This window comes from Microcaecilia unicolor, chromosome 12, assembly GCF_901765095.1.
Source record: "Microcaecilia unicolor chromosome 12, aMicUni1.1, whole genome shotgun sequence".
In the NCBI taxonomy this organism is placed as follows: Eukaryota; Metazoa; Chordata; class Amphibia; order Gymnophiona; family Siphonopidae; genus Microcaecilia; species Microcaecilia unicolor.
The window spans coordinates 3171359-3196597 of NC_044042.1; the positions used below are offsets into that span (position 1 = coordinate 3171359).

At 46.6% G+C, this 25239-nt stretch overlaps 1 protein-coding gene across 2 annotated transcripts in view; it reads left to right on the forward strand.

Annotated features, from left to right (window-relative positions):
* The window catches only part of SOX13 (SRY-box transcription factor 13), a 73060-nt gene that overhangs the window by 42387 nt on the left and 5434 nt on the right, over positions 1–25239 (forward strand). The window contains exons 6-12 of one of the 2 annotated variants that reach the window (XM_030221882.1): positions 8544–8612; positions 8963–9077; positions 10694–10773; positions 10887–11052; positions 19646–19755; positions 20363–20453; positions 24636–24779. In XM_030221882.1, the coding sequence (XP_030077742.1) occupies positions 8544–8612; positions 8963–9077; positions 10694–10773; positions 10887–11052; positions 19646–19755; positions 20363–20453; positions 24636–24779 (775 nt within the window). The remainder of the gene's footprint in view (positions 1–8543; positions 8613–8962; positions 9078–10693; positions 10774–10886; positions 11053–19645; positions 19756–20362; positions 20454–24635; positions 24780–25239) is intronic. The other variant, XM_030221883.1, reaches the window with a different exon arrangement.

The following is a 25239-nucleotide window of genomic DNA, read 5'->3' on the forward strand; positions in this document are numbered from 1 at the left end:
GTCTTACTGATGGTTTTGTAGCCCATTCCAGCCTTGTGCAGGTGTATGATCTTGTCCCTGACATCCTTAGACAGCTCCTTGCTCTTGGCCATTTTGTAGAGGTTAGAGTCTGACTGATTCACTGAGTCTGTGGACAGGTGTCTTTCATACAGGTGACCATTGCCGACAGCTGTCTGTCATGCAGGTAACGAGTTGATTTGGAGCATCTACCTGGTCTGTAGGGGCCAGATCTCTTACTGGTTGGTGGGGGATCAAATACTTATTTCCCTCTGCAGAATGCAAATAAATTCATATACTTTCCACAATGTGATTTTCCGGATTTAATTTGTGATGTGCTATCTCTCACTGTTACCAATAACCTACCCTTCAATTATGGGCTGCTCATGTCTTTGTCAGTGGGCAAACTTACAAAATCAGCAAGGGATCAAATACTTATTTCCCCCACTGTATGGATAGGGGACCAGTTCTTTAGACAGCCTCATTTCGCAGAGGACATGTCGGTCAGCAAATGGATGTCTAAGTTGGGTGGTCAAGATTTCTTGGGTATCTTGGATAAAATAGAGTAGTAGGCTATATTCATCGTCTTTCAAAGGTGATGAGTAGAATTTTAAAAAATAGATAAAATGATTCCTTTTTTAATGGACTAATTTAATACATTTTTGACTAATTTCGAAGGCAGTACTTTCTTATTTGGGTCAGAAATGAGTGAAAGATGGCAAATATCAGAATATATAAGTGAACTATAAAAGCATTGACAGTGTCATGGGGAAAGGTAGGTGAGGGGGGTGAGAAAGAGAGAAATGGATGGGTGATCAGATGGTGGCTTTTGATTTGAAAGGTCTTATGTTCCTGGATTGTTTAAAAATGACCTTTTAATATTCTGACCATTGATGCAGGTGTCACCCTGGTTAGCTTTGTGCTGTTTAATATGGTGGCCTGTGTAAGTTGATTCTTATCCTCAGCATTTGGTCTGTCTGTCCAGCATAGCATCTTACTTCACATTTTCTGCACTGAATGTGGGGTCCTGTGATATGTCTTTTTTTTTTCTCCCCTCGTGGTCCTTTTACCAGGATCCCAAAATTACTCACATGGGAAAAGCATTCAGCATAAAATGAAACGACTTGGGCATGTCCTCAAACGTAGTATATACCCATTCAATGCAAACTGAGGAGAGATGCACCGTGTCGATACCTGCACCCCTAAATGTTCAGTTTTCTCAGTTGGAGTGGAGTGGAGGAGTAGCCTAGTGGTTAGTGCAGTGGACTCTGATTCTGGGGAACTGGGTTTGATTCCCACTGCAGCTCCTTGTGACTCTGGGCAAGTCACTTAACCCTCCATTGCCGCTGGTACAAAATAAGGACCTGAATCTATATAAACCGCTTTGAATGTAGTTGCAAAAACCATGGAAAGGCAGTATCTCAAGTCCCATTTCCCTTTCCTCCTTTCCCTTATGACATCACAATATCAGTAGCCTAGTGGTTAGTGCAGTAGACTTTGATCCTGGGGAACTGTATTGGGCAATCAAGCCATTGTGACATCACTGATGAGGTTGGCTCTTATTGGTGGAATGAGTGGAGGAGTAGCCTAGTGGTTAGTGCAGTAGACTTTGATCCTGGGGAACTGTATCGGGCAATCAAGCCATTGTGACATCACTGATGAGGTTGGCTCTTATTGGTGGAATGAGTGGAGGAGTAGCCTAGTGGTTAGTGCAGTAGACTTTGATCCTGGGGAACTGTATCGGGCAATCAAGCCATTGTGACATCACTGATGAGGTTGGCTCTTATTGGTGGAATGAGTGGAGGAGTAGCCTAGTGGTTAGTGCAGTAGACTTTGATCCTGGGGAACTGTATTGGGCAATCAAGCCATTGTAACATCACTGATGAGGTTGGCTCTTATTGGTGGAATGAGTGGAGGAGTAGCCTAGTGGTTAGTGCAGTAGACTTTGATCCTGGGGAACTGTATTGGGCAATCAAGCCATTGTGACATCACTGATGAGGTTGGCTCTTATTGGTGGAATGAGTGGAGGAGTAGCCTAGTGGTTAGTGCAGTAGACTTTGATCCTGGGGAACTGTATTGGGCAATCAAGCCATTGTGACATCACTGATGAGGTTGGCTCTTATTGGTGGAATGAGTGGAGGAGTAGCCTAGTGGTTAATGCAGTGGACTCTGATCCTGGGGAACTGGGTTTGATTCCCACTGCAGCTCTTTGTGACTCTGGGCAAGTCACTTAACCCTCCATTGCTGCTGGTACAAAATAAGGACCTGAATCTATATAAACCGCTTTGAATGTAGTTGCAAAAACCACAGAAAGGTGGTATATCAAGTCCCATTTCCCTTTCCCTATTTGAGATTCTACATGGAATGTTAATGTTGCTATTCCATGTAGAAGCCTGCCCTTGCAGATCAGCAACACGGCCGCGCAGGCTTCTGTTTCTGTGAGTCTGACGTCCTGCACATACGCGGCTGCGTTGCTGATCTGCAAGGGCAGGCTTCTACATGGAATAGCAACATTAACATTCCATGTAGAATCTCAAATAGGGAAAGGGAACTGGGACTTGACATGCCGCCTTTCTGTGGTTTTTGCAACTACATTCAAAGCGGTTTACATATTTGTACCTGGGACAATGGAGGGTTAAGAGTCACAAGGAGCTGCAGTGGGAATCGAACTCAGTTCCCCAGGATCAGAGTCCACTGCACTAACCACTAGGCTACTCCTCCACTCCAAAGGGGTTGATACGTGTGGAGAGTTCGGTTCTCAGTCCTCACATGTTTAATAGCAGCTGGTAAGCAAGTAAATCCCTTATCCATGACTATCCGGATAGAGCCACTGAGAATTCCCTGGGATCGCCCCAGTCGGTGTGGGCAGAGGGAGTTCTCCTTGCTCATCTGTATAGGAAAGTGGCTTCAGCTATAATAGCAAAAAATAGAAACCCAGTCCTAACTTAAAACACTCACTGTACAGAGGGCGGCTGAATATTTCTGTTATCCGTACAGTAGCAGTGATCAGCGTTGCCTGCGTACATATAACGCCATCACGTCTAGCGATAGTGACACTGAATAGATGTGGACTATTTAAAGGCACAACCAGTATTTTAAAAAAAACACTGACTGTGGGGTTTAAATAACGAATCGATTAGTTACTTAAAGCCTTTTATATACCATCTTTCTAATTCAAATCAAAACAACTGTTACATAGTAAGTATAATATACAGTGGTGGAAATAAGTATTTGATCCCTTGCTGATTTTGTAAGTTTGCCCACTGACAAAGACATGAGCAGCCCATAATTGAAGGGTAGGTTATTGGTAACAGTGAGAGATAGCACATCACAAATTAAATCCGGAAAATCACATTGTGGAAAGTATATGAATTTATTTGCATTCTGCAGAGGGAAATAAGTATTTGATCCCCCACCAACCAGTAAGAGATCTGGCCCCTACAGACCAGGTAGATGCTCCAAATCAACTCGTTACCTGCATGACAGACAGCTGTCGGCAATGGTCACCTGTATGAAAGACACCTGTCCACAGACTCAGTGAATCAGTCAGACTCTAACCTCTACAAAATGGCCAAGAGCAAGGAGCTGTCTAAGGATGTCAGGGACAAGATCATACACCTGCACAAGGCTGGAATGGGCTACAAAACCATCAGTAAGACGCTGGGCGAGAAGGAGACAACTGTTGGTGCCATAGTAAGAAAATGGAAGAAGTACAAAATGACTGTCAATCGACAAAGATCTGGGGCTCCACGCAAAATCTCACCTCGTGGGGTATCCTTGATCATGAGGAAGGTTAGAAATCAGCCTACAACTACAAGGGGGGAACTTGTCAATGATCTCAAGGCAGCTGGGACCACTGTCACCACGAAAACCATTGGTAACACATTACGACATAACGGATTGCAATCCTGCAGTGCCCGCAAGGTCCCCCTGCTCCGGAAGGCACATGTGACGGCCCGTCTGAAGTTTGCCAGTGAACACCTGGATGATGCCGAGAGTGATTGGGAGAAGGTGCTGTGGTCAGATGAGACAAAAATTGAGCTCTTTGGCATGAACTCAACTCGCCGTGTTTGGAGGAAGAGAAATGCTGCCTATGACCCAAAGAACACCGTCCCCACTGTCAAGCATGGAGGTGGAAATGTTATGTTTTGGGGGTGTTTCTCTGCTAAGGGCACAGGACTACTTCACCGCATCAATGGGAGAATGGATGGGGCCATGTACCGTACAATTCTGAGTGACAACCTCCTTCCCTCCGCCAGGGCCTTAAAAATGGGTCGTGGCTGGGTCTTCCAGCACGACAATGACCCAAAACATACAGCCAAGGCAACAAAGGAGTGGCTCAGGAAGAAGCACATTAGGGTCATGGAGTGGCCTAGCCAGTCACCAGACCTTAATCCCATTGAAAACTTATGGAGGGAGCTGAAGCTGCGAGTTGCCAAGCGACAGCCCAGAACTCTTAATGATTTAGAGATGATCTGCAAAGAGGAGTGGACCAAAATTCCTCCTGACATGTGTGCAAACCTCATCATCAACTACAGAAGACGTCTGACCGCTGTGCTTGCCAACAAGGGTTTTGCCACCAAGTATTAGGTCTTGTTTGCCAGAGGGATTAAATACTTATTTCCCTCTGCAGAATGCAAATAAATTCATATACTTTCCACAATGTGATTTTCCGGATTTAATTTGTGATGTGCTATCTCTCACTGTTACCAATAACCTACCCTTCAATTATGGGCTGCTCATGTCTTTGTCAGTGGGCAAACTTACAAAATCAGCAAGGGATCAAATACTTATTTCCACCACTGTACATCAAAATAAAAATGCATTCAGTGGTCCTAAGAAATCAAGTTATTCTCTGAACTTCCCAATCACAACATCAACCCCATATCCACCTTGGATATTGTGGGTAGTTCTGGTCACCACATTTATCATTTCATGATTATTAAATTTGATGTTCTGCCTGGCTTAATCCTAGAAGATACAGTGGAACTAAAAAAGGTTCAGAGAAGGGTGTCAAGAATGAAAAAGGGGCTGGAAAACCTCCCTTGTGAAGAGAAGTGAAACAGGCCAGGGCTCTTCAGCTTGGAGAAAAGACACTTGAGAGGGATATGATAGAACAGGGATGTCCAACCTTTTTTTTAAAATCAGGGGCCATATTTTACTGAGAGGCAAGACACATGCGCACACTCTCTCCTATGTACCCCTCCCCCAGCCTTCATCCTGCCTCTTTTTCATGTACCCCCCCAGCATTCACCTAGTCATTCCCTCTCTCTCTCTCCCCCTCCATATATGCCCCATTGCCTTCACCCTGTCTCTCTCACTCCCATGTACCCTCCAGCCTTTACCCAGTCTGTATCTGCTTCTCCCATATACCCCCCACAGCCTTCTCCCAGTCTCCCTCTCTCTCTCTGCCATATACCCCACGCAGCCTTCACTCTCTCTCTCTTGTACCCCCCCCCCGTCTTCACCCAGTCTCTCTCTCTCATATATACCCTCCCCCCATAGCCTTCACCCTGTCTCTCTCACTCCCCTGTACCCTCCAGCCTTTACCCAGTCTGTATCTGCTTCTCCCATATACCCCCCACAGCCTTCACCCTGTCTCCCTCATGTACCCCCAGCCTTCTCCCAGTCTCCCTCTCTCTCTCTGCCATATACCCCACGCAGCCTTCACTCTCTCTCTCTTGTACCCCCCCCCCGTCTTCACCCAGTCTCTCTCTCTCTCATATATACCCTCCCCCCATAGCCTTCACCCTGTCTCTCTCACTCCCCTGTACCCTCCAGCCTTTACCCAGTCTGTATCTGCTTCTCCCATATACCCCCCACAGCCTTCACCCTGTCTCCCTCATGTACCCCCAGCCTTCTCCCAGTCTCCCTCTCTCTCTGCCATATACCCCACGCAGCCTTCACTCTCTCTCTCTTGTACCCCCCCCCCGTCTTCACCCAGTCTCTCTCTCTCATATATACCCTCCCCCATAGCCTTCACCCTGTCTCTCTCACTCCCCTGTACCCTCCAGCCTTTACCCAGTCTGTATCTGCTTCTCCCATATACCCCCCACAGCCTTCACCCTGTCTCCCTCATGTACCCCCCAGCCTTCTCCCAGTCTCCCTCTCTCTTTCTGCCATATACCCCACGCAGCCTTCACTCTCTCTCTCTTGTACCCCCCCCCCCCCACAGCCTTCACCCTCTCTCCCTCTCTCTGCCATATACCCCCCACAGTCTTCACCCAGTTTGTCCCCTCACCTGGCTTCAGCAAAAGAAGAAACAGCAGGATTCCTGCTTCCCTGTTGCAACTGAGCTCCCTGCAGGTTCAGTCGTGCGGTTCCAGAAGTACAGGTTGGCCTCACGGTTTCAAGTCTTGCGAGACCTGAAACCGTGAGACCAACCTGAACTTCTGTCACCACACGGCTCAAACTTTCGAAAGAGCTGAGTTGCGGTGGGGAAGATTCTGACAATCGCCGAGCTTCTGTGGGTCAGGAAGAATCACTTGGTAGGCCGGGCTTTGGCTCATGGGCCATAGGCTGGACAAGCCTGCGATATAGAAGTTTATAAAATCATTTTGCCTCTCATCATTAGAGAAGAGTTGGTTGCCCTTTTCTGAACCTTTTTGAAACAGGAGCGACCAGAACTGTGCACAGTACTGTAAGGTGTGGATGCACCAGGGACCAATGCAGAGGGATAATGATATTCTCAGTTTTATTTTCAAATAATGTGTAACTTTGTTTTAGTTATTAAAGCGCTACATACTGGGCTAAAAATGTCAGTTGTTAGCTAGGTAGTCTGAAGAAAGATGTCGCTTATTTCTGGAACGAGCTGCAAGGAATGGACCTGCTCTTTGAGATCTTCCTGGCGTGCTCTAGGGCTGAATGCACCTTTGGTCTGACCCAGCACGGCACATCTTGTATTGTCACGTGCAGCCGTGCATTTATCTGTGTGAGTACGTCTTACAGCTCACTGACCCAGCTGTCCTGAGGTGATAAGTCAGCGGTTCTGCTCCTTCATTCTTTTGCAGCTCTCCTACTGTGTGCCAGCTATTTGCTTGTTTTCTAAGGCCTTATAGTAACATACTTTAGGGAATCATTCTGAAGGGTCCACCATTCGTCTCAGTCACCCAAATACAGGCCATAACTAGGGACGGTGACAGAGAACTGACTACATAGAGGTCGGTCCGGGGCTTAGAGAATTCGGTGTGTTAGTGGTGAAGAGAGTGACTGCAGTTTTCCTGACTCTCCCACACCTTGCGGATGCCCCTTTTTAAGGGAACGCTACTTTGTCGGTTGATATTGTGTACCTGGATTTTCAGAAGGCGTTTGACAAAGTACCTCATGAAAGACTCCAGAGGAAATTGAAGAGTCATGGGATAGGAGGTAGTGTTCTATTGTGGATTAAAAACTGGTTAAAAGATAGAAAACAGAGAGTAGGCTTAAATGGTCAGTATTCTCAATGGAGAAAGGTAGTAAGTGGGGTTCCCCAGGGGTCTGTGCTGGGACCGCTGCTTTTTAACATATTTATAAATGACCTAGAGATGGGAGTAACTAGTGAGGTAATTAAATTTGCTGATGACACAAAGTTATTCAAAGTCGTTAAATCGCAGGAGGATTGTGAAAAATTACAAGGGGACCTTACGAGACTGGACGTCTAAATGGCAGATGGCGTTTAATGTGAGCAAGTGCAAGTGATGCATGTGGGAAAGAGGAACCCGGATTATAGCTATGTCATGCAAGGTTACACGTTAGGAGTGATGGACCAAGTAAGGGATCTAGGTGTTGTCGTTGATGATACATTGAAACCTTCTGCTCAGTGTGCTGCTGCGGCTAAGAAAGCAAATAGAATGTTAGGTATTATTAGGAAAGGAATGGAAAACAAAAATGAGGATATTATAATGCCTTTGTATCTCTCCATGGTGCGACCGCACCTCGAATATTGTGTTCAATTCTGGTCGCCGCATCTTAAAAAAGATATATTGGAATTAGAAAGGTACAGAGAAGGTGACAAAATGATAAAGGGGATGGGATGACTTCCCTATGAGGAAAGGCTAAAGCGTCTAGGGCTCTTCAGCTTGGAGAAAAGGCGGCTGAGGGGAGATATGATAGAGGTCTATAAAATAATGAGTGGAGTGGAACAGGTAGACGTTAATCGCTTGATTACTGTTTCCAAAAATATTAGGACTAGGAGGCATGCAATGAAGCTATAAAGTAGTAAATTTAAAATGAATCCGAGAAAATATTTCTTCACTCAACATGTAATTAAACTCTGGAATTCGATGCCAGAGAATGAAGTAAAAGCAGTTAGCTTAGCAGGGTTTTAAAAAGGTGTGGATAGCTTCCTAAAAGAAAAGTCCATAAGCCATTATTAAAATGGACTTGGGGAAAATCCACTGCTTATTTCTAGGATAAGCAGCATAAAATATATTGTACTGTATTGGGATCTTGCCAGGTACTTGTAACCTGGCCACTGTTGGAAACAGGATGCGGGGCTTGATGGACCTTCGGTCTGTACCAGAATGGCAACACTTATGTTCTTATGCTCTGTGCTGTAATCATTACAGATCGCCAAACAGCAGCAGCAGCTGATTCAGCAGCAGCACAAGATCAATCTCCTGCAACAGCAGATCCAGGTGAGGTGGGAGAAGGGATTCCTATGTGAATGCATGAAGGAGGGGAAGAGAGGTGTGAGCATGCACTGAGGAGGAGGCAGGGGAAAACGGAGAGTAGCTATGCTTCAGGCAGAAAGAGAAGGGGGCAGAGGGAAAAGTGTGTGGGAACAGCATTCTGAACACAGGGAGGAGGGATGGACTAGCTGAGAGAAAATACAGTCCGTGTGCATTGTGGTGTATAAGTTATTTGTGCAGATACCCTGGGGCCAGGAAGGAAGGCTGGTCACATTGCTGAAATGCAGGCTGAAGTTACTGCATTTCTGATACTGAAAGACGCCTTAAGTATCCCTCCTCTTCTTCTCTTTCTCCAGCAGGTAAACATGCCATATGTGATGATCCCTGCATTTCCTCCCAGCCATCAGCCACTTCCTGTGCCCTCTGACCCTCAGATCGGACTTCCCATTCAGCCAATTCCCTGCAAACCGGGTGAGGATGCTTGTGGCGCAAGTATGTAGCAGGTGTGTAGTTTGTGGATGGAAGTGGTGTGTAGCAGACCTGTGGCTTGTTGATGGAGATGGAGTGGTGGAAGGGACTGGTTTTGTGGATGGAAGTGGGGTGTAGCAGATCTGTGGCTTGTTGATGGGGTTGATGTGGTGGAAGGGTCTGGTTTTGTGGATGGGGACGGTGTGGTAGTGGAAGAGTCTGATTTTGTGGATGGGAATGGAGTGATGGAGGGGTACAATTTTGTTGATGGGAGATGGTGTGGTGGAGAGGTCTGGTTTTGTGGATGAGGATGGTGTGGTGGAGGGGTACAATTTTGTTGATGGGAGATGGTGTGGTGGAGAGGTCTGGTTTTGTGGATGAGGATGGTGTGGTGGAGGGGTACAATTTTGTTGATGGGAGATGGTGTGGTGGAGAGGTCTGGTTTTGTGGATGAGGATGGTGTGGTGGAGGGCTCTGGTTTTGTGGATGAGGATGGAGTGGTGGAAGGGACTGGTTTTGTGGATGGAAGTGGGGTGTAGCAGATCTGTGGCTTGTTGATGGAGTGGTGGAAGGGACTGGTTTTGTGGATGGAAGTGGGGTGTAGCAGATCTGTGGCTTGTTGATGGGGTTGATGTGGTGGAAGGGTCTGGTTTTGTGGATGGAAGTGGGGTGTAGCAGATCTGTGGCTTGTTGATAGGGTTGATGTGGTGGAAGGGTCTGGTTTTGTGGATTGGGGACAGTGTGGTGGAGAGGTCTGGTTTTGTGGATGGGGATGGTGTGGTAGTGGAAGAGTCTGATTTTGTGGATGGGGATGGAGTGATGGAGGGGTACAATTTTGTTGATGGGAGATGGTGTGGTGGAGAGGTCTGGTTTTGTGGATGAGGATGGTGTGGTGGAGGGGTCTGGTTTTGTGGATGAGGATGGTGTGGTAGAGGGATACAATTTTGTTGATGGGAGATGGTGTGGTGGAGGGGTCTGGTTTTGTGGATGGGGATGGTGTGGTGGAGGGGTTTAGTTTTGTGGATGAGGATGGTGTGTTGGAAGGGACTGGTTTTGTGGATGGGGACGGTGTAAATGGAAGTGGTGTGTAGCAGATTTGTGGCTTGTTGATGGGGATGATGTGGTGGAAAGGACTGGTTTTGTGGATGGGGATGGTGTGGTGGAGGGGTACAATGTTGTTGATGAGAGATGGTGTGGTGGATAGGTCTGGTTTTGTGGATGAGGATGGTGGTGGAGGAGTTTTGTGGATGGGGATGGTGTGTTAGAAGGGACTGGTTTTGTGGTTGAGGATGGTGGTGGAGGGGTTTGGTTTTGTGGATGGGGATGGTGTGTTGGAAGGGACTGGTTTTGAGGATGGGTGTAGATGGAGATGGTGTGGTGGATAGGTCTGGTTTTGTGGATGAGGATGGTGGTGGAGGGGTTTATGGATGGGGATGGTGTGTTAGAAGGGACTGGTTTTGTGGATGGGGACAGTGTGGTAGAGGAGTCTAGTTTTGTGGATGGGTGTAGATGGGGATGGTGTGGTGTAGGAATCTGGTTTTGTCGATGGACATAGATGTTTTGTTGTTGATGTCTGTTGATCTCTGACTCACTCACCATGTCCCTTTTGTTTCCGAAAGTGGATTATCCAATGCAACTGCTGCACAGCCCCCCTTCAGCGGTGAAGAGACCCTCTGGATCAGGACATCTCCAGATGCAGGTACCGCTCCAGTGGCAGACTGCTGGATCCTTGGATGAGGAGGGGCAGTGAGAGATTTGAGGCTTCCAGACGAACATGAAATTGTTCTCTCTCTCTTTCTTTCGTTCTTTCAGGAAACCTCACAACCATTAAACTTAACAGCAAAACCCAAAAGCTCTCAGATCCCCACTTCAACCAGTTCCTGTAGCGGAAAGCTTAGCTCCTGCAGCCCTGCAGCCCCAACCAATGGAGCGAGCAGGGACCGTCCAGCAAGCCCCCAAAGGCCAAATCTACCTTTAGGTAAGTAGTGTCTTCATCAGGGGTCCAGTTAAGGCTGTATGGATACAGCAAACAATCAAAGTAACAGTTTCACATTTTATTCAGATTTTTTATCAAGTTCTATAAGCACATCAAAGTGCTCCTTTGGGAAGAAAAAATGCTATTCTGAGCCTGTTAGTTCAGTTGTTTACAGGTGGACTTTGCAGAAACACTGCTGTGTCGGGTCATCTGCGTTATTATATTTGTCTTTATTACACTTCACTGCAGTCTCCTCAGTCTCATCTCCTGGTCATTCTTGCTCTCTCTCTCTCTCTCTCTCTCTGTCATTTTCACCCGCAGGGATTAGTTCTTCTTTCTCTGTGTTACTCCTAACTCTACCATCCTGTAACCTCAATTCATGTCCTCTAGTTCTACCGTGTAGCCTTCTTAAAAAAAGATTTGTTTGCATTATTAATACCTTTCAAATAATTATCCCCCTGCCCTATCCCTCCTCTCGTCTACATATTCAGGTCCTTAAGTCTCTTCCCCTACACCTTTAGGCGCAAATCTCATATCATTTTTGTCGCCTTCCTCTGAACTGCTTCAAGTCTTTTTATGTGCTTAGTTAGATACGGTCTTCGAAACTGAAGACAGTCCTCCAAATGGGGCTTCACCAGTGACTTGTCAGGGGCATCAACACCTCCTTTCTTCTAATGGATATACGTTTAATACCATCCAGCTTCCTTCTGACTTTGGCCACTTCCTTGTCTCATTGTTTTGCCGCCTTGAGATCCTTATGATCACCCCAAGGTCTCTCTCTCCTGAACTGTGCTTAGCACTCTTTTACCTTCAAATCTCCTTGGGATTTCTATTTCCCCGTTGCCTCACTCTACAAGTCTTTGCATTAAATTTTAACTGTAAAACATTAGACCAATCTTCTTTTTTTTTCCCCTCATTTTTAAAAACAAAATTATTTAGGAATTCCAACATTAAAGTCTTTCCATCACATCAACTCTGCAATAAAGTTATTTCCATAACAATTGTATCAAAACAGAACACTTTTCATCTCTATAACAACAATATGTTTATGATTATTAAAACTTTCTATACTGCCCTAACTGACTGGCAGATCTGGGTGGTTTACAAATCTAAAAATATAAACTTAAAAAAATGGATTAAAAAAAAAGGAAAGGAAATACAGTGACTCAATAGGAAAGAAACCAAACAGTCAACAAAGAGACAAAGGGAAACCAACAAATTGGTGGGGTGGAGGGGGGGGAAGGAGGTAGGAATAACTACAATGGAGGGTGGGACAAAGTTGTAGTAAGGGGAAGGAATAGGTGATGAACCAACCGCAAGCGTCTTCAATAACTAAATATTCAAATGAAAAGCTTCATTGAATAACCAGGTTTTTAAAGCTACTTTAAAGTTCTTGAGAGAGAACGTAGAGAGAGAGGGAGAGACTTCCAATACTGAGGAACCATAAAGAAAAAAGAATGGTGACATGTAGCTGTGCTACTTTGGGACTGGGAAGAACAAGGCGGTGATCATTCAAAGAACGAAGAGTAGGGTATAGTCAAAGATGCCAAACAGTCAGGGGAACAACGCCTAAAAGCAGAGAACGTAAGAGTGAGGAGTTTATATTTAACGTGTTGTTCAGTAGGTAACCAATGCAGCTTTTGAAACAAATAGGGAAACAGGATCAAATTTGTGGGCATGACAAATGAGTTTAATAGCTGCATTCTGAATAGTTTGAAGTTTTTTAAGATAAGATTGGGAACTACCAAGATTTACAATACTGCAATAATCAAGTGGTGGTAAGGAGAGACAGAATAAGGGTGTGGAATGTAGGTTGATCAAAATAGCGGCGGACGGTACATAACTGGCGAAGAATGAAAAAAACCACCCCTCCCTCACTCCCTAATCCAACCCCCCATTCTTTTACTTTATTTATTATTTATTTATTATTACATTTGTATCCCGCGCTTTCCCGCTTAAAGCAGGTTCAGTGCCCCTGATTAGCCCTCTCCTCAAGTCACTTCACTGGCTTCCTATCCGTTTCCGCATACAGTTCAAACTCCTCTTATTGACTTACAAGTGCATTCACTCTGCAGCTGCTCAGTACCTGTCCACTCTTATCTCTCCCTACACTTCTCCCCCCGGAATTCCATTCACTGGGTAAATCTCTCTTATACATAGTAACATAGTAGATGACGGCAGAAAAAGACCTGCACGGTCCATCCAGTCTACCCAAGAAGATAAATTCATATGTGCTACTTTTTTTATTTGTACTGTCCTCTTCAGTGCACAGACCGTATAAGTCTGGCCAGCCCTATCCCCGCCTCCCAACCACCAACCCCGCCTCCCAACCACCAGCTCTGGCACAGACCGTATAAGTCTGCACAGCACTATCCCCGCCTCCCAACCACCAGCTCTGGCACAGACCGTATAAGTCTGCCCAGCACTATCCCCGCCGCCCAACCACCAGCCCCGGCACAGACTGTATAAGTCTGCCCAGCACTAGTCCCCCCTCCCAACCACCAGCCCCAGCACAGACCGTATATGTCTGCCCACACTAGCCCCGCCTCCCAACCACCAGCTCTGCCACCCATTCTAGGCTAAGCTCCTGAGGATCCCTTTCTTCTGCACAGGATTCCTTTATGTTTATCCCACGCATGTTTGAATTCCGTTACCGTTTTCATCTCCACCACCTCCCGCGGGAGGGCATTCCAAGCATCCACCACCCTCTCCGTGAAAAAATACTTCCTGACATTCTTCTTGAGTCTGCCCCCCTTCAATCTCATTTCATGTCCTCTCGTTCTACCGCCTTCCCATCTCCGGAAAAGGTTCGTTTGCGGATTAATACCTTTCAAATATTTGAACGTCTGTATCGTATCACCCCTGTTCCTCCTTTCCTCCAGGGTATACATGTTCAGGTCCGCAAGCCTCTCCTCATACGTCTTGGAACGCAAATCCCATACCATCCTCGTAGCTTTTCTTTGCACCGCTTCAATTCTTTTTCCATCCTTAGCAAGATACGGCCTCCAAAACTGAACACAATACGCCAGGTGGGGCCTCACCAACGACTTATACAGGGGCATCAACACCCCCTTTCTTCTGCTGGTCACTCTTCTCTCTATACAGCCTAGTAACCTTCTAGCTACGGCCACCGCCTTGTCACAATGTTTCATCGCCTTCAGATCCTCAGATACTATCACCCCAAGATCCCTCTCCCCATCCGTACCTAGCAGACTCTCACCGCCTAACACATACGCCTCTCTTGGATTTCTACTCCCTAAGTGCATCACTTTGCATTTCTTCGCATTGAATTTTAATTGCCAAACCTTAGACCATTCTTCTAGCTTTTTCAGATCCTTTTTCATGTTTTCCACTCCCTCCGGGGTGTCCACTGTGTTACAAATCTTAGTATCATCCGCAAATAGGCAAACGTTACCTTCTAACCCTTCGGCAATGTCACTCACAAATATATTGAACAGAATCGGCCCCAGCACCGATCCCTGAGGCACTCCACTACTCACCTTTCCCTCCGAGCGAACTCCATTCACCACCACCCTCTGGCACCTGTCCGTCAACCAGTTCCTAATCCAGTTCACCACTTTGGGTCCTATCTTCAGCCCATCCAGTTTATTTAAGAGCCTCCTGTGGGGAACTGTGTCAAAAGCCTTGCTGAAATCTAAGTAGATTACGTCTATAGCACATCCACGGTTCAATTCTCCGGTCACCCAATCAAAGAATTCAATGAGATTCGTTTGACACGATTACCCTTTGGTAAAACCATGTTGTCTCGGATCTTGCAACTCATTTTCTTCCAGGAAATTCACTATCCTTTCCTTCAGCATCGCTTCCATTACTTTTCCAATAATCGAAGTGAGGCTTACCGGCCTGTAGTTTCCAGCTCCTTCCCTATCACCACTTTTGTGAAGAGGGACCACCTCCGCCGTTCTCCAATCCCTCGGAACCTCTCCCATTTCTAAGGATTTATTAAACAAATCTTTAAGAGGACCCGCTAGAACCTCTCTGAGCTCCCTCAATATCCTGGGGTGGATCCCATCTGGTCCCATGGCTTTGTCCACCTTTAGTTTTTCTAGTTGTTGATACACACTCTCTTCCGTGAACGGTGCTATATCCACTCCATTCTCAAATGAACTTTTGCCAGTCCATCGTGGTCCTTCTCCCAGATTTTCTTCAGTAAAAACAGAACAAAAGTATCTATTTAGCAAATTTGCCTTTTCTTCATCATTATCTACATAGCGGTTTGCAGTATCTTTTAGTCTCACAATTCCCTTTATAGTCTTTCTCCTTTCACTAATATACCTGAAGAAATTTTTGTCACCCCTTCTTACCCTTCTAGCCATTTGTTCTTCCGCTTGCGCTTTCGCCAGACGTACCTCTCTCTTGGCTTCTTTCAGTTTCCTCCGGTATTCCTCCCCATGTTCCTCGTCTTGAGTTTTTTTGTATTTCTGGGATGCGAACTCTTATCTGCACCCTTCTTCTCCACTGCTAACTCCAGACTCCATTCCTTTTATCTTGTTGCATCATATGCCTGGAATACACTTCCTGAGCTGGTATGTCAAACTCCATCTCTGGATTACTGGGGCCACACTCCCAGTGGTCAAATGGTTCCCAGAAAGCACTCATAAATCCAACACACAAGCCACCAGGATTCTTTATCAGTCCAGACAGGCAGAACGAACAAACAATATTGTTTATTCTCAGAACTTGGAATAGTGGACAAAACTGTGCAATTGGCAAGCTATATCAGGTAACTGAAATATGGATCAATTATAACACTAATTAAACATCTGTATACTATCTAAACAGTACCTGGGAAGATCAGGACATATAATTCACTGAGCCTCAGCAAAGAGATCTGTCTCTCTTTCTTCCTGGCCAAGACTGAAGGCAAAATCAGTACACTCTAAAGGAAATGAGCTCCTAGGCCAATCAGAGCCCAGTCAACAAGATTTTAAAGTATACTGCTGCTTGCTACCTGCTTGTGCTAAAGAAAAAAAACATTCAGTTCCCTATAACAGCTTTACAGCAAAGAAACACCACCTGCTGGTCAAATAGGAGAAATACACTTCAGAACATAATTAAAACAGGAAAATATCTAATACATTTTACAGGGTTAAAACACACAGTTTCTTCACACTTAGCAGTTATCGGATGTTCACCAATTTTATGTTCTCACTTGCATATATTGCAACAACTTGCCAAATTTCTCTTTTGGATCAAAGGAGGACACCACCTCCACCACAAGCTGCAAAGCTTTCCTCTTTCCACCTCTTAAACATCCCATCTTCCAGACCATGATGAAAGCATTCATTAAATCAAATAGGTTCCCATCTAGAAGCCAGCGTATGTAGGTGTAGTGCCCCCTTGTGGGCATTCCTGAATCCAGGGCCAACCTAGCAGTAGTCCTCTTGGTCTGTGAATGCTTAGCGCCTAGTGCCTGTGTCTGAGGAAGAAGGGTGTTTAGGGGTAGGGTTTCCCTTCCTTCCCCCAAGAAAAACCAAAAACAAGTAACGTCTCTGCGTATTTTGGCGCCTAACTCTAGACGCAAGCACTTGCGCCATGTCAATGTTTGGGCCCAAATGCTGACAGTTATACTTGGTCCACCCTTGACCTGTCCATCCCCCTCCCACGTCCACGGAGTTCCGCACCTAGAAATTAGAAATGAACCCAGTACTCAACAGTGAAGTTGCACCATGGAGCGATTCACAGGCATTATATTATTCTTGCACTTTTCTAATAATTCCTAGTATCCTGTTTGCTTTTTTGACTGCACACTGGGCAGAAGATTTCAGCTTATTGTCTACAGTGATATCTAGAACTTTTTCATGGGTGCTGACACCCAAGGTGGACCCTAGCATCAGATAACTAGGATTTGGATTATTCTTCCCAATGTGCATCACTTTGCATTTGTCTACATTAAATTTCATCTGCCATTTGGATGCCCAGTCTTCCAATCTCCTAAGGACTTCCTGCAATTTTTCACAGTTCACATACGCTTTAACAACTTTGAAAGTTTTGTGTCATCTGCAAATGTAATCACCTCACTTGTCGTTCCGATTTCCAGATAAATACGTTGCATTGGTCCCCTGCGGCACGCCACTATTCACCCTCTTCCACTGCGAAAATGACCATTTAACCCTACCCTCTGTTTTCTGTCCAATAACCAATTCCAAATCCACAAGAGGACATTGCCTCATATCACTTGACTCTTTAATTTTCTCAGGAGTCTCTCATGAGGTACTTTGTCAACAGCTTTCTGAAAATCTAGATACACTACATCAACCGGCTCACATTTATCCACATGTTTATTTACGTCTTCAAAGAAATGAAGCAAATTGGTGAGGCAAGACTTCCCTCGGCTGAACCCATGCTGACTCTGTGCCATTAAACCATGTTTGTCAATGCATTCCGTAATTTTATTCTTTATAATAGTTTCCACTATTTTGCCCGGCATTGCAGTCAGGCTTACCAGTCTGTAATTTCCTGGGTCACCCCTGGAACCGTTTTTAAAAATTGGCGTTACATTGGATACCCTCCAATCTTCAAGTTCTACAGATGATTTTCAAACATTCTGGGCCTAATCTCACGGATTCTGATTTGTCAACATTGACTTTGCAACCACTAAAACTCCCAAAGAGTCGAAATATCCTGATAAGGGCTTCAGAGAAAAAGAAGCATGTTGTCTGCAAACATTAATTTCTTGTTCCATATCCCTCAAATTGATACCCCAAATGTCTGGTCTGGTTTTTTTTCGCTGTAATATCAAAATAAAATGCATGAGAGAAGGCAGCCTGCCTTGTCTTGTGCCTCACTGAAGCGAGAAAGCGGCTGTGAGCTGCCCATTAAGCAGCAGCTGAACTTGAGGACTGACATTAAGCAGCTTGACCCAATGTAAGAAGATCTCCCCTAACCCATATTGTCTCAGGACCCAAATCATATAATCCCAGTTTATCTGGTCAAAGGCCTTTTCAGCATCCAAACTGACTGGTACAGCATTTCCTGGGATTTCTGTGCCCCTATGGGGCACAAAGGACTTGGCTAATGTTAGTAGAGGAACAAACTCCATCTGGAGGATTTTGAGGTACTGATTAATCAGGGAACTTGGTCTGTATGAACTCAACTGTTCTGGATCTTTACCAGGTTTAGATAGGAGGATATGAGCTCTATTTTGCTACCGTTCCATAGTCTCCCGCTCCGTTAACTCCTGAAACATCAACTTCATGAGTTAAACTACTCAGTCCCCCATGACTTCGTACAATCTCCCCTCCAAACCGTCTGGACCTGGTGTTTTGGGCCAGTTTTAACTCTGTTTGGTCTCCTCCAGAGTCAGCTGAGTCAATACAACCCCTTCAAAAAAAGCTTTCCACTTGGTCACATCCGACTCCTCTCTGGACTAGACCTTGCCAAAATGTCCGGCTGTTTAGTAACAGGTCAACCTGCTACTTTATGTTTAGAAACGTAGTTGGGAGGACTAAGCCAACAGTGTCCTTCAATTTGGTCCCCATTTATGATGTTATATCGCTACAAATCCAAAGTGTCCCCATACCCATGGCTCTTCCTTTCCCCTATTAATAAACTAGGTATATGTCTCTGCCAGAGTTCTCAGTTTCTCATCCCGTTGCTTGTGCTGGTTCATAACATAAGCTGTAAACTTTCCCCACATTGACCACTTTTACAGTTTCACCATAATGTTACTGGTTCCAGCGAGGCCTCCTCTTCCTCCTTCTCTCTGCCTTATTATCTTGTATTGCTTCTTGCCAGGCCTTCAGAAGAAAATTCCTCATTCAGGTGTAAGACTGGATTCAAACACAAATATAGTTGTTTGCTCCACCCATTCGCCTTCCTATTGGGAAAATATAGACCATAAAAACATTGGAACATACGTTTCTTCTAGCTGGTATTTCTGTAAGAGGTGATTTACCGCCTGAAACGAGATGGTTCCTCAGAGAATATTTGCTGAGTTGAGCCAGCCCCAGCCATTTCGAAAGTTGATCCTGTGTGTCGGTGTGCGGTTGGTCTCCCTTATTTAATATAGCCGTATGGATTCAAATAGTCCTCATAGGGCCTTCTGGACCCCCCTAATTTTCTAGTAATTTTGTCTGATTTGAGTTTCCAGGTCCTCAAGTTTAGATGCCATTTTTTTTTTCTTGCCTCCTCTGGTTCTTTGACTTGCTTTTGCCCTGCAGACGCGTCCTTACTAATCTTCCCCAGCCGGGAGTCGCACTCCTGCACACGGTGTCCCAGCTCAGGAATTAGCTCTCTGACTTCTCCCTTTGCTTGTTCATTGAACCCGTGTCTGAGGGATGCTGCGCGCTCTGCAACGAATCTTTCAGAAATTCCCCAGCACCGTCCACTGTATTGCCTTCTCTCTAGGTCTCCGTTCTGCCACTCACATACGCAAACTCTCTTAGATCCATGATTGTCATCGTTCACTCATCCACTGTTAGTTGATTCTTGCTTAGTTTGGACAGTGCTCACACATCCATCTAGTTGGCTGATCTCACTTCCTCCCCCTTCTTTTTGTGTTTATCTCCTCTCTTGCTCTCTCTCTTCCCTGTGTGCTGCCTCTCACACTCTCTGCCTGTTCTGCCCTCTGCAGGATTTCTGGGGGAAGGAGACGCTGTCACCAAAGCAATTCAAGAAGCTCGTCAGCTGCTGCACAGCCAGAATGGGACAGGGGAGAATCCTGCACTGAGCTGCTACAGGAAGGTGAGAGAGAGTGAAGGAGGGTCACGATCCTTGACGTCTGCCCTGCAGCACTTGCGTCTGATCCCAGTGCTGAGTCCTAACCCTGTGCTCTCCACAAGTTCACTGCCCTCATGCCCAGCTATTCCCTATGCTTTGCCAAAATGGGACGCCCTGAAGGTCTGTCAAGCCCAGAGTCCTGTTCTCAGCAGTGGCTAATCTGGGTCACAAGTAAATGGCAAGATCCCAAAAGAGTAAAATAGGTTTCATGCTGATCATCCCAGGAATAAGCAGTGGATTTTCCCCAAGTCCTCCTTAATAACTGTTTAAGGACTTTTCTTCCAAGAACTTGTCCAAACCTTTTTTTAAACCCTGCTAAACTAACTACTTTTAACACACACACACACCTACCTACAAGTCTTCCAATGCACTCCAGTCTGGCTCGGCAGCAGCCACTGCCATTGCAATACTGAGGCCCCCACACCCAGTTCCACCTGACTCCTGCCCCGCAGTGCTTCTGGCTATTTCAGCTGTTAGCATTTGCATGTGTTGGGGGGGGGGGGGGGAAGTGGCATTTTTGTTAGGATCTGTCCTTTGATGTGATATAGCACTAAAAGCACTGTCTCCTTAGGATCTGCGAACGTCAGACTCGCCTCAATCGAGGGAGCGGATGGGGGAAGTGTCGCCGCATGGACCTGATGATCCCTTGGTGGAAATGGATGGTAAGTCTCAGTCCTTAGGTCCTCTCACCTGCTCCATCTGTCTCTCAGGCTTTCACTTGGTAAAATGAATTGAAATCTTCAGACGGAAGCTTTTGGGGGAAGAGCAAAAGAGGTTTAGGATTGAGCGGCTCCGTACCAAGGGCTGTGCGAATGTTGGGACTGCACAGGGCGGAAATATGGAAGGGTACAAGACTTTCTCCCAGCCCACCGTCTCCTTTCATTGGTGATGGGGGTGGGGGAAGGGGTGCCAGTGGGAGAGTTACACAGGGCGCAGCCAGGGCCGTGCCGCGCCCGCCGCACCATGCTTACCTCGCCCTCTTCTCCCCAGTTCCTTGTCCTTTTTTTTTTGTTTAAATTTACCTCTCCGGCGCGTGGCAGCGTAGCATTAGTGAGGAGGCGGCGCTCCCCCGCCCCGACGTGTCAGTCTCTTCCCTTTGCTCGGTTCCGCCTTCTTCTGACGTCAGAAGAAGGCAGGACACAGCGAAGGGAAGAAGACATGTCAGGGCGGGGGAGCGCTGCCTCCTCACTAACGCTACGCTGCCATGCGCCAGAGAAGTAAATTTAAACAAAAAAAAAACCGATCTGGGGAGAAGAGGGCTGGTAGTGTAGCGATCGTTTTCGGGGGGGGGGGCGCCGGCGGGGCCAACTGCAGGGGGGCGCCGGAGACCCTAGGCACGGCCCTGGGCGCAGCTTTAGTTAGTCACGGTGCTGAGCATGGGACAGTAAGAATTTGCATTTATTCAGCACTATCAAGGTACAGGGTTTTAGCTGGTTTCAGCATTCCTGTCCCCCCCCCCCCTCACCTCCACCCCCACCCCCACCACTTACCTTCCTAGTTGGACTTTGATTCCTTCAGGTGTGAGCAATTAACAACTTTATTGCCCTGCAAATCTGTTCTTTGCTCAGCTGAGGGCGGGGGCATTCATTCTGTGGGAGGGGGGGCTGGTTCTGCCTCTAGCAGGTGAGCACATAAGCACCGCCATGCTGGGAAAAGACCAAGGGTCCATCAAGCCCAGCATCCTGTCTCTGACAGCGGCCAATCCAGGCTTCAAGAATCCGGCAACCCCCCCCCCCCCCCCCCCCAAAAAAAAAAAAAATTAATAATGTTCAATGTACTTTTCCCTCAGGAATCTGTCCAAACCCCCCTTAAACTGCGTAAGGCCAACCGCTGTCACTACATTCTCCGGCAACGAGTTCCAGAGTCCAACCACACTCTGAGTAAAGAAAAACTTTCTCCTATTTGTTTTAAATTTACCATGTTCTAGCTGGTGGCCACAGCACACATATTTCCAGTAACATTTTCAATTTTGATTTACTGGTAACCTAGACCGGGGGGGGGGGGGGGGTCTCAATGCCGTACCAGCAAAAAGAGAGACATAAAACACAGTTAAACCGCGGTGAGACAACTTTTACTACAAATAAATGTAACTTGGTGGTGGGGGGGGGGGGGGGTTACATAAATAGAGAATAGGAAAAAAGGGGGACTTGGATTTAACTCTTCAGTTATTTCCCTGTCCCCAGAGGACTTAGAGTCTAAGTTTACACCTGATGCATTGCAGGAGCGGTGGTGGGATTTGAACCCTGGGTTCCCAAGCTCTCAGCCTGCTGCTCCTCCCCTCCAAAACTTGACTTGGGTGGAGTTTTCACCCCCTTCCCATGGCTACACAGGAAGCCTGCAGGTGTCCCGTCTCAGTAGGTAGATTGGAAGAATTATGAAGAAATGCTGATCCAGCCGTTTCTGTGAATGATACTGTGCACTGCTGAGAGAATTCACAAGTGGCCCTGTGGATGTGGTGGGCATCGGACCTGGATGAATCCCGGTTACAGAAAGTATAGGGTGAATATTCAGCCATTTTCCACCGCTGGCTTTAGACCATGTCCAGGCACCAGCATTGTATATCCTGGTATATGAGGACGGCTAGCGTTTACGCAGTTAAGGCCAATATTCAGCTCTTAATCTGGAAAGTGAAACCGGACGAAGGTAGGACGGTGTTTTCTGCAGTTGGATTTCTACAGTTACCTTATTCGGTTAAGTGCTGGATATTGCCACTTGACCACACAAGTGCTGACTCCACCTCCAGACCGCCCCCAAGATAGCCGATTTCAGCTTAAGTGGTTAGAGGGGCTGCCTAGCGGCACTGTCCAGTTAAGTCCTGCCAAATATCCCCAGATAGCCCCACACCCCTGACTTAATGAGGCAGGAGCTTCTCCTATCTGATGAAATTGCTTTGACTATCGACCCCTATATGATACCAGTGACGTAGCTGTGTGGGGGCCTGGACCCCCCCCCTCCAAATTTCCTCCGGGTCCCTGGTTTTGCTGGTGGGGGTCCCCAACCCCCACCAGCTGAAGCCTTGTCCAGCGTCAGTCGTCAGCACTGCCACATTGCCTGCCCTGCTCTCTCTTCCCCCTCACGTCCTGCACGCTCCTTTTAGTGAAATAGTGCGTACTCCGTTTTGCAGGACGTAAAGAGGAACAGAGAGCAGGGCAGGCAACGCGGCAGTGCCGGAGACCGGCGCTGGAGAATGCTTCAGCTGGTGGAGGTTGGGGACCTTCGCCAGCCAAGGTACTTTGCTGCAGCAGTGGGTAGGGAGCGGGGGGAGGGGGCGGCGGTGGGGAGACAGACTAAATGCGCCCTCCCACCTCGGGCTCTGGCCCCCTCCCACCGCGAGGTCTGGCTACGCTGCTGTATGATACACAAGGGGAGAACTATTTACCCGGGTAAAAGGGCCTTGTAGAAATCGACCACCCGGTATGCGAGTGAAATCCTTGCCCCTAGTTCCACAACGTAAGGCTTTTACTGACGTTTTCTTGGAGGTGTCCCTGGGGCAGGGGACGTAAGTGCATGTAGTTTGGGCCAGAAAAAAGATCCGCACAAAAACGGGTGCAAATCTTGGCGGTGCTGTTTGGGAGCTGGTGCAAAAGGCCTGGACGGTATCCTTCCTGCACAGAGGGTTGCAGTTCGCCTGTTGAAGAGCTGTATAAGCCTACATATATGTGTAAGTATGTTTGTGACTCTCACAATGGTGCAGGACGATATAGAGCTTTGGTCTGATATCAATCTCCCATCCTTCTCTTTCCATCTCTCCTTAATTTTACCCCTCCTTACCCTTTCTTCCAAATTACACTATCCCATCCTGTCTACCCTCTTTTATCCTAGTCATATATTATCTAGCTCAACGTATCATAAACTGCTAAGCCCAACTTTACATTGTGTTACTACTGTTTTATTAAAATTCTATTAACTTTGTATTTCAAATTACTATGTAAGCCTCATTGAGCCTGCATTATGTGGGAAAGCGCAGGGTACAAATGTAATAATAATAATATTTTTGGATACATGATTGTGTCTTGTGCAGGGATATGTCCAGAATACAATCATTACAGTCCACAAAAGCAGTAATAGCTAAAAAAGCTTTTTATTTTTGCTGCTTTAACTGTTAGAGGATGTGTGTTTTGCGTTTGTGGATTGTACTGCTCTGTCCAAGAAGACAGGAGGAGCCTCCACGGAAAGTCAAAGCAAAACAGCAAAAGTAGAGGCTGACAAATGCGCAAACCAATAGGGAGATAATCTCAAAAACCAGTTTATTCAGAATATTCATATCAATATCAAGGACCCGACACGGTCCGTGTTTCGGCGCCAAAGCGATCAATATCAAGGACCCGACACGGTCCGTGTTTCGGCGCCAAAGCGCCTGCCTCAGGGGTCACAATCAACCCGAGTCGGGTCCTTGATATTGATATGAATATTCTGAATAAACTGGTTTTTGAGATTATCTCCCTATTGGTTTGCGCATTTGTCAGCCTCTACTTTTGCTGTTTGTACTGCTCTGTCTGCAGAACTTTTGTTTTCCTCTCCTGGATTTCCTCGCAGAATACGATCATGTCAGGCTTTTTTCTTTTTTTAAGATTTTCTTTTCATGTTCTTATCTTGTCCTTGCAAATCTTTTAGATGTTTTGAGGCCTCAGCTATAGTCAGTTCAGTACATTATGCTGGGGAGTGAGAAGCCGGATCTGAGGATGGACCTCTGTTCGTTCAGGCAGGGGCTGCATAAATGGGGATTTCCTGTTCTTTCTTGTTTCGTTTAATACCCAGGACCCTGAGAGTGAGCCCTGTTGGTCTGGAGTGACAGCAGAGGGTTTCTTGTCCTCGGTAACTTGTTTCCACTGCTCTTCTAACAGGTTCTCGGCACTTCCCAGAGTCCAGGGCCAGTAGCCACATTAAACGCCCTATGAATGCATTCATGGTGTGGGCCAAGGACGAGCGACGCAAAATCCTGCAGGCCTTTCCCGACATGCACAATTCCAGCATCAGCAAGATCCTGGGTAAGAACAGCGCTACAGAGCTCGTTGCTCTCATTCTGCGAACACTAGGCACCTGACCTTCACACCCCCTCCCTCTCCCTTTAGCCCCTTTGTTAAAATCCAGACACAGATCACCTTCACACCCTCTTCCTCTGGCCCCTCCCTCAGCCCCTCCCTCTTCCTCTGGCCCCTCCTTCTCCCTCAGCCCCTCCCTCTTCCTCTGGCCCCAACCCTCCCTCCTAACACAGACCTTTGCTGCCGATCTCTCCCTTCTGCCTCTGGACTTAATCTTAAACACCCAGCTACAGGTCTCAAGGGTTCTCACCTGACCCTTGGGTCACTGCCTCTCACACTCTGTCATTATTTAAGGGTTTTTCTGTGGTCTGACCTCAGGCTTTTATGCTGTAAGTTCCCTGTTCTCACAGACCTGTGAGCAGGAGCAGTGCAAAAGCTATTAATACAGAGCAGAAGCCCTCTGATA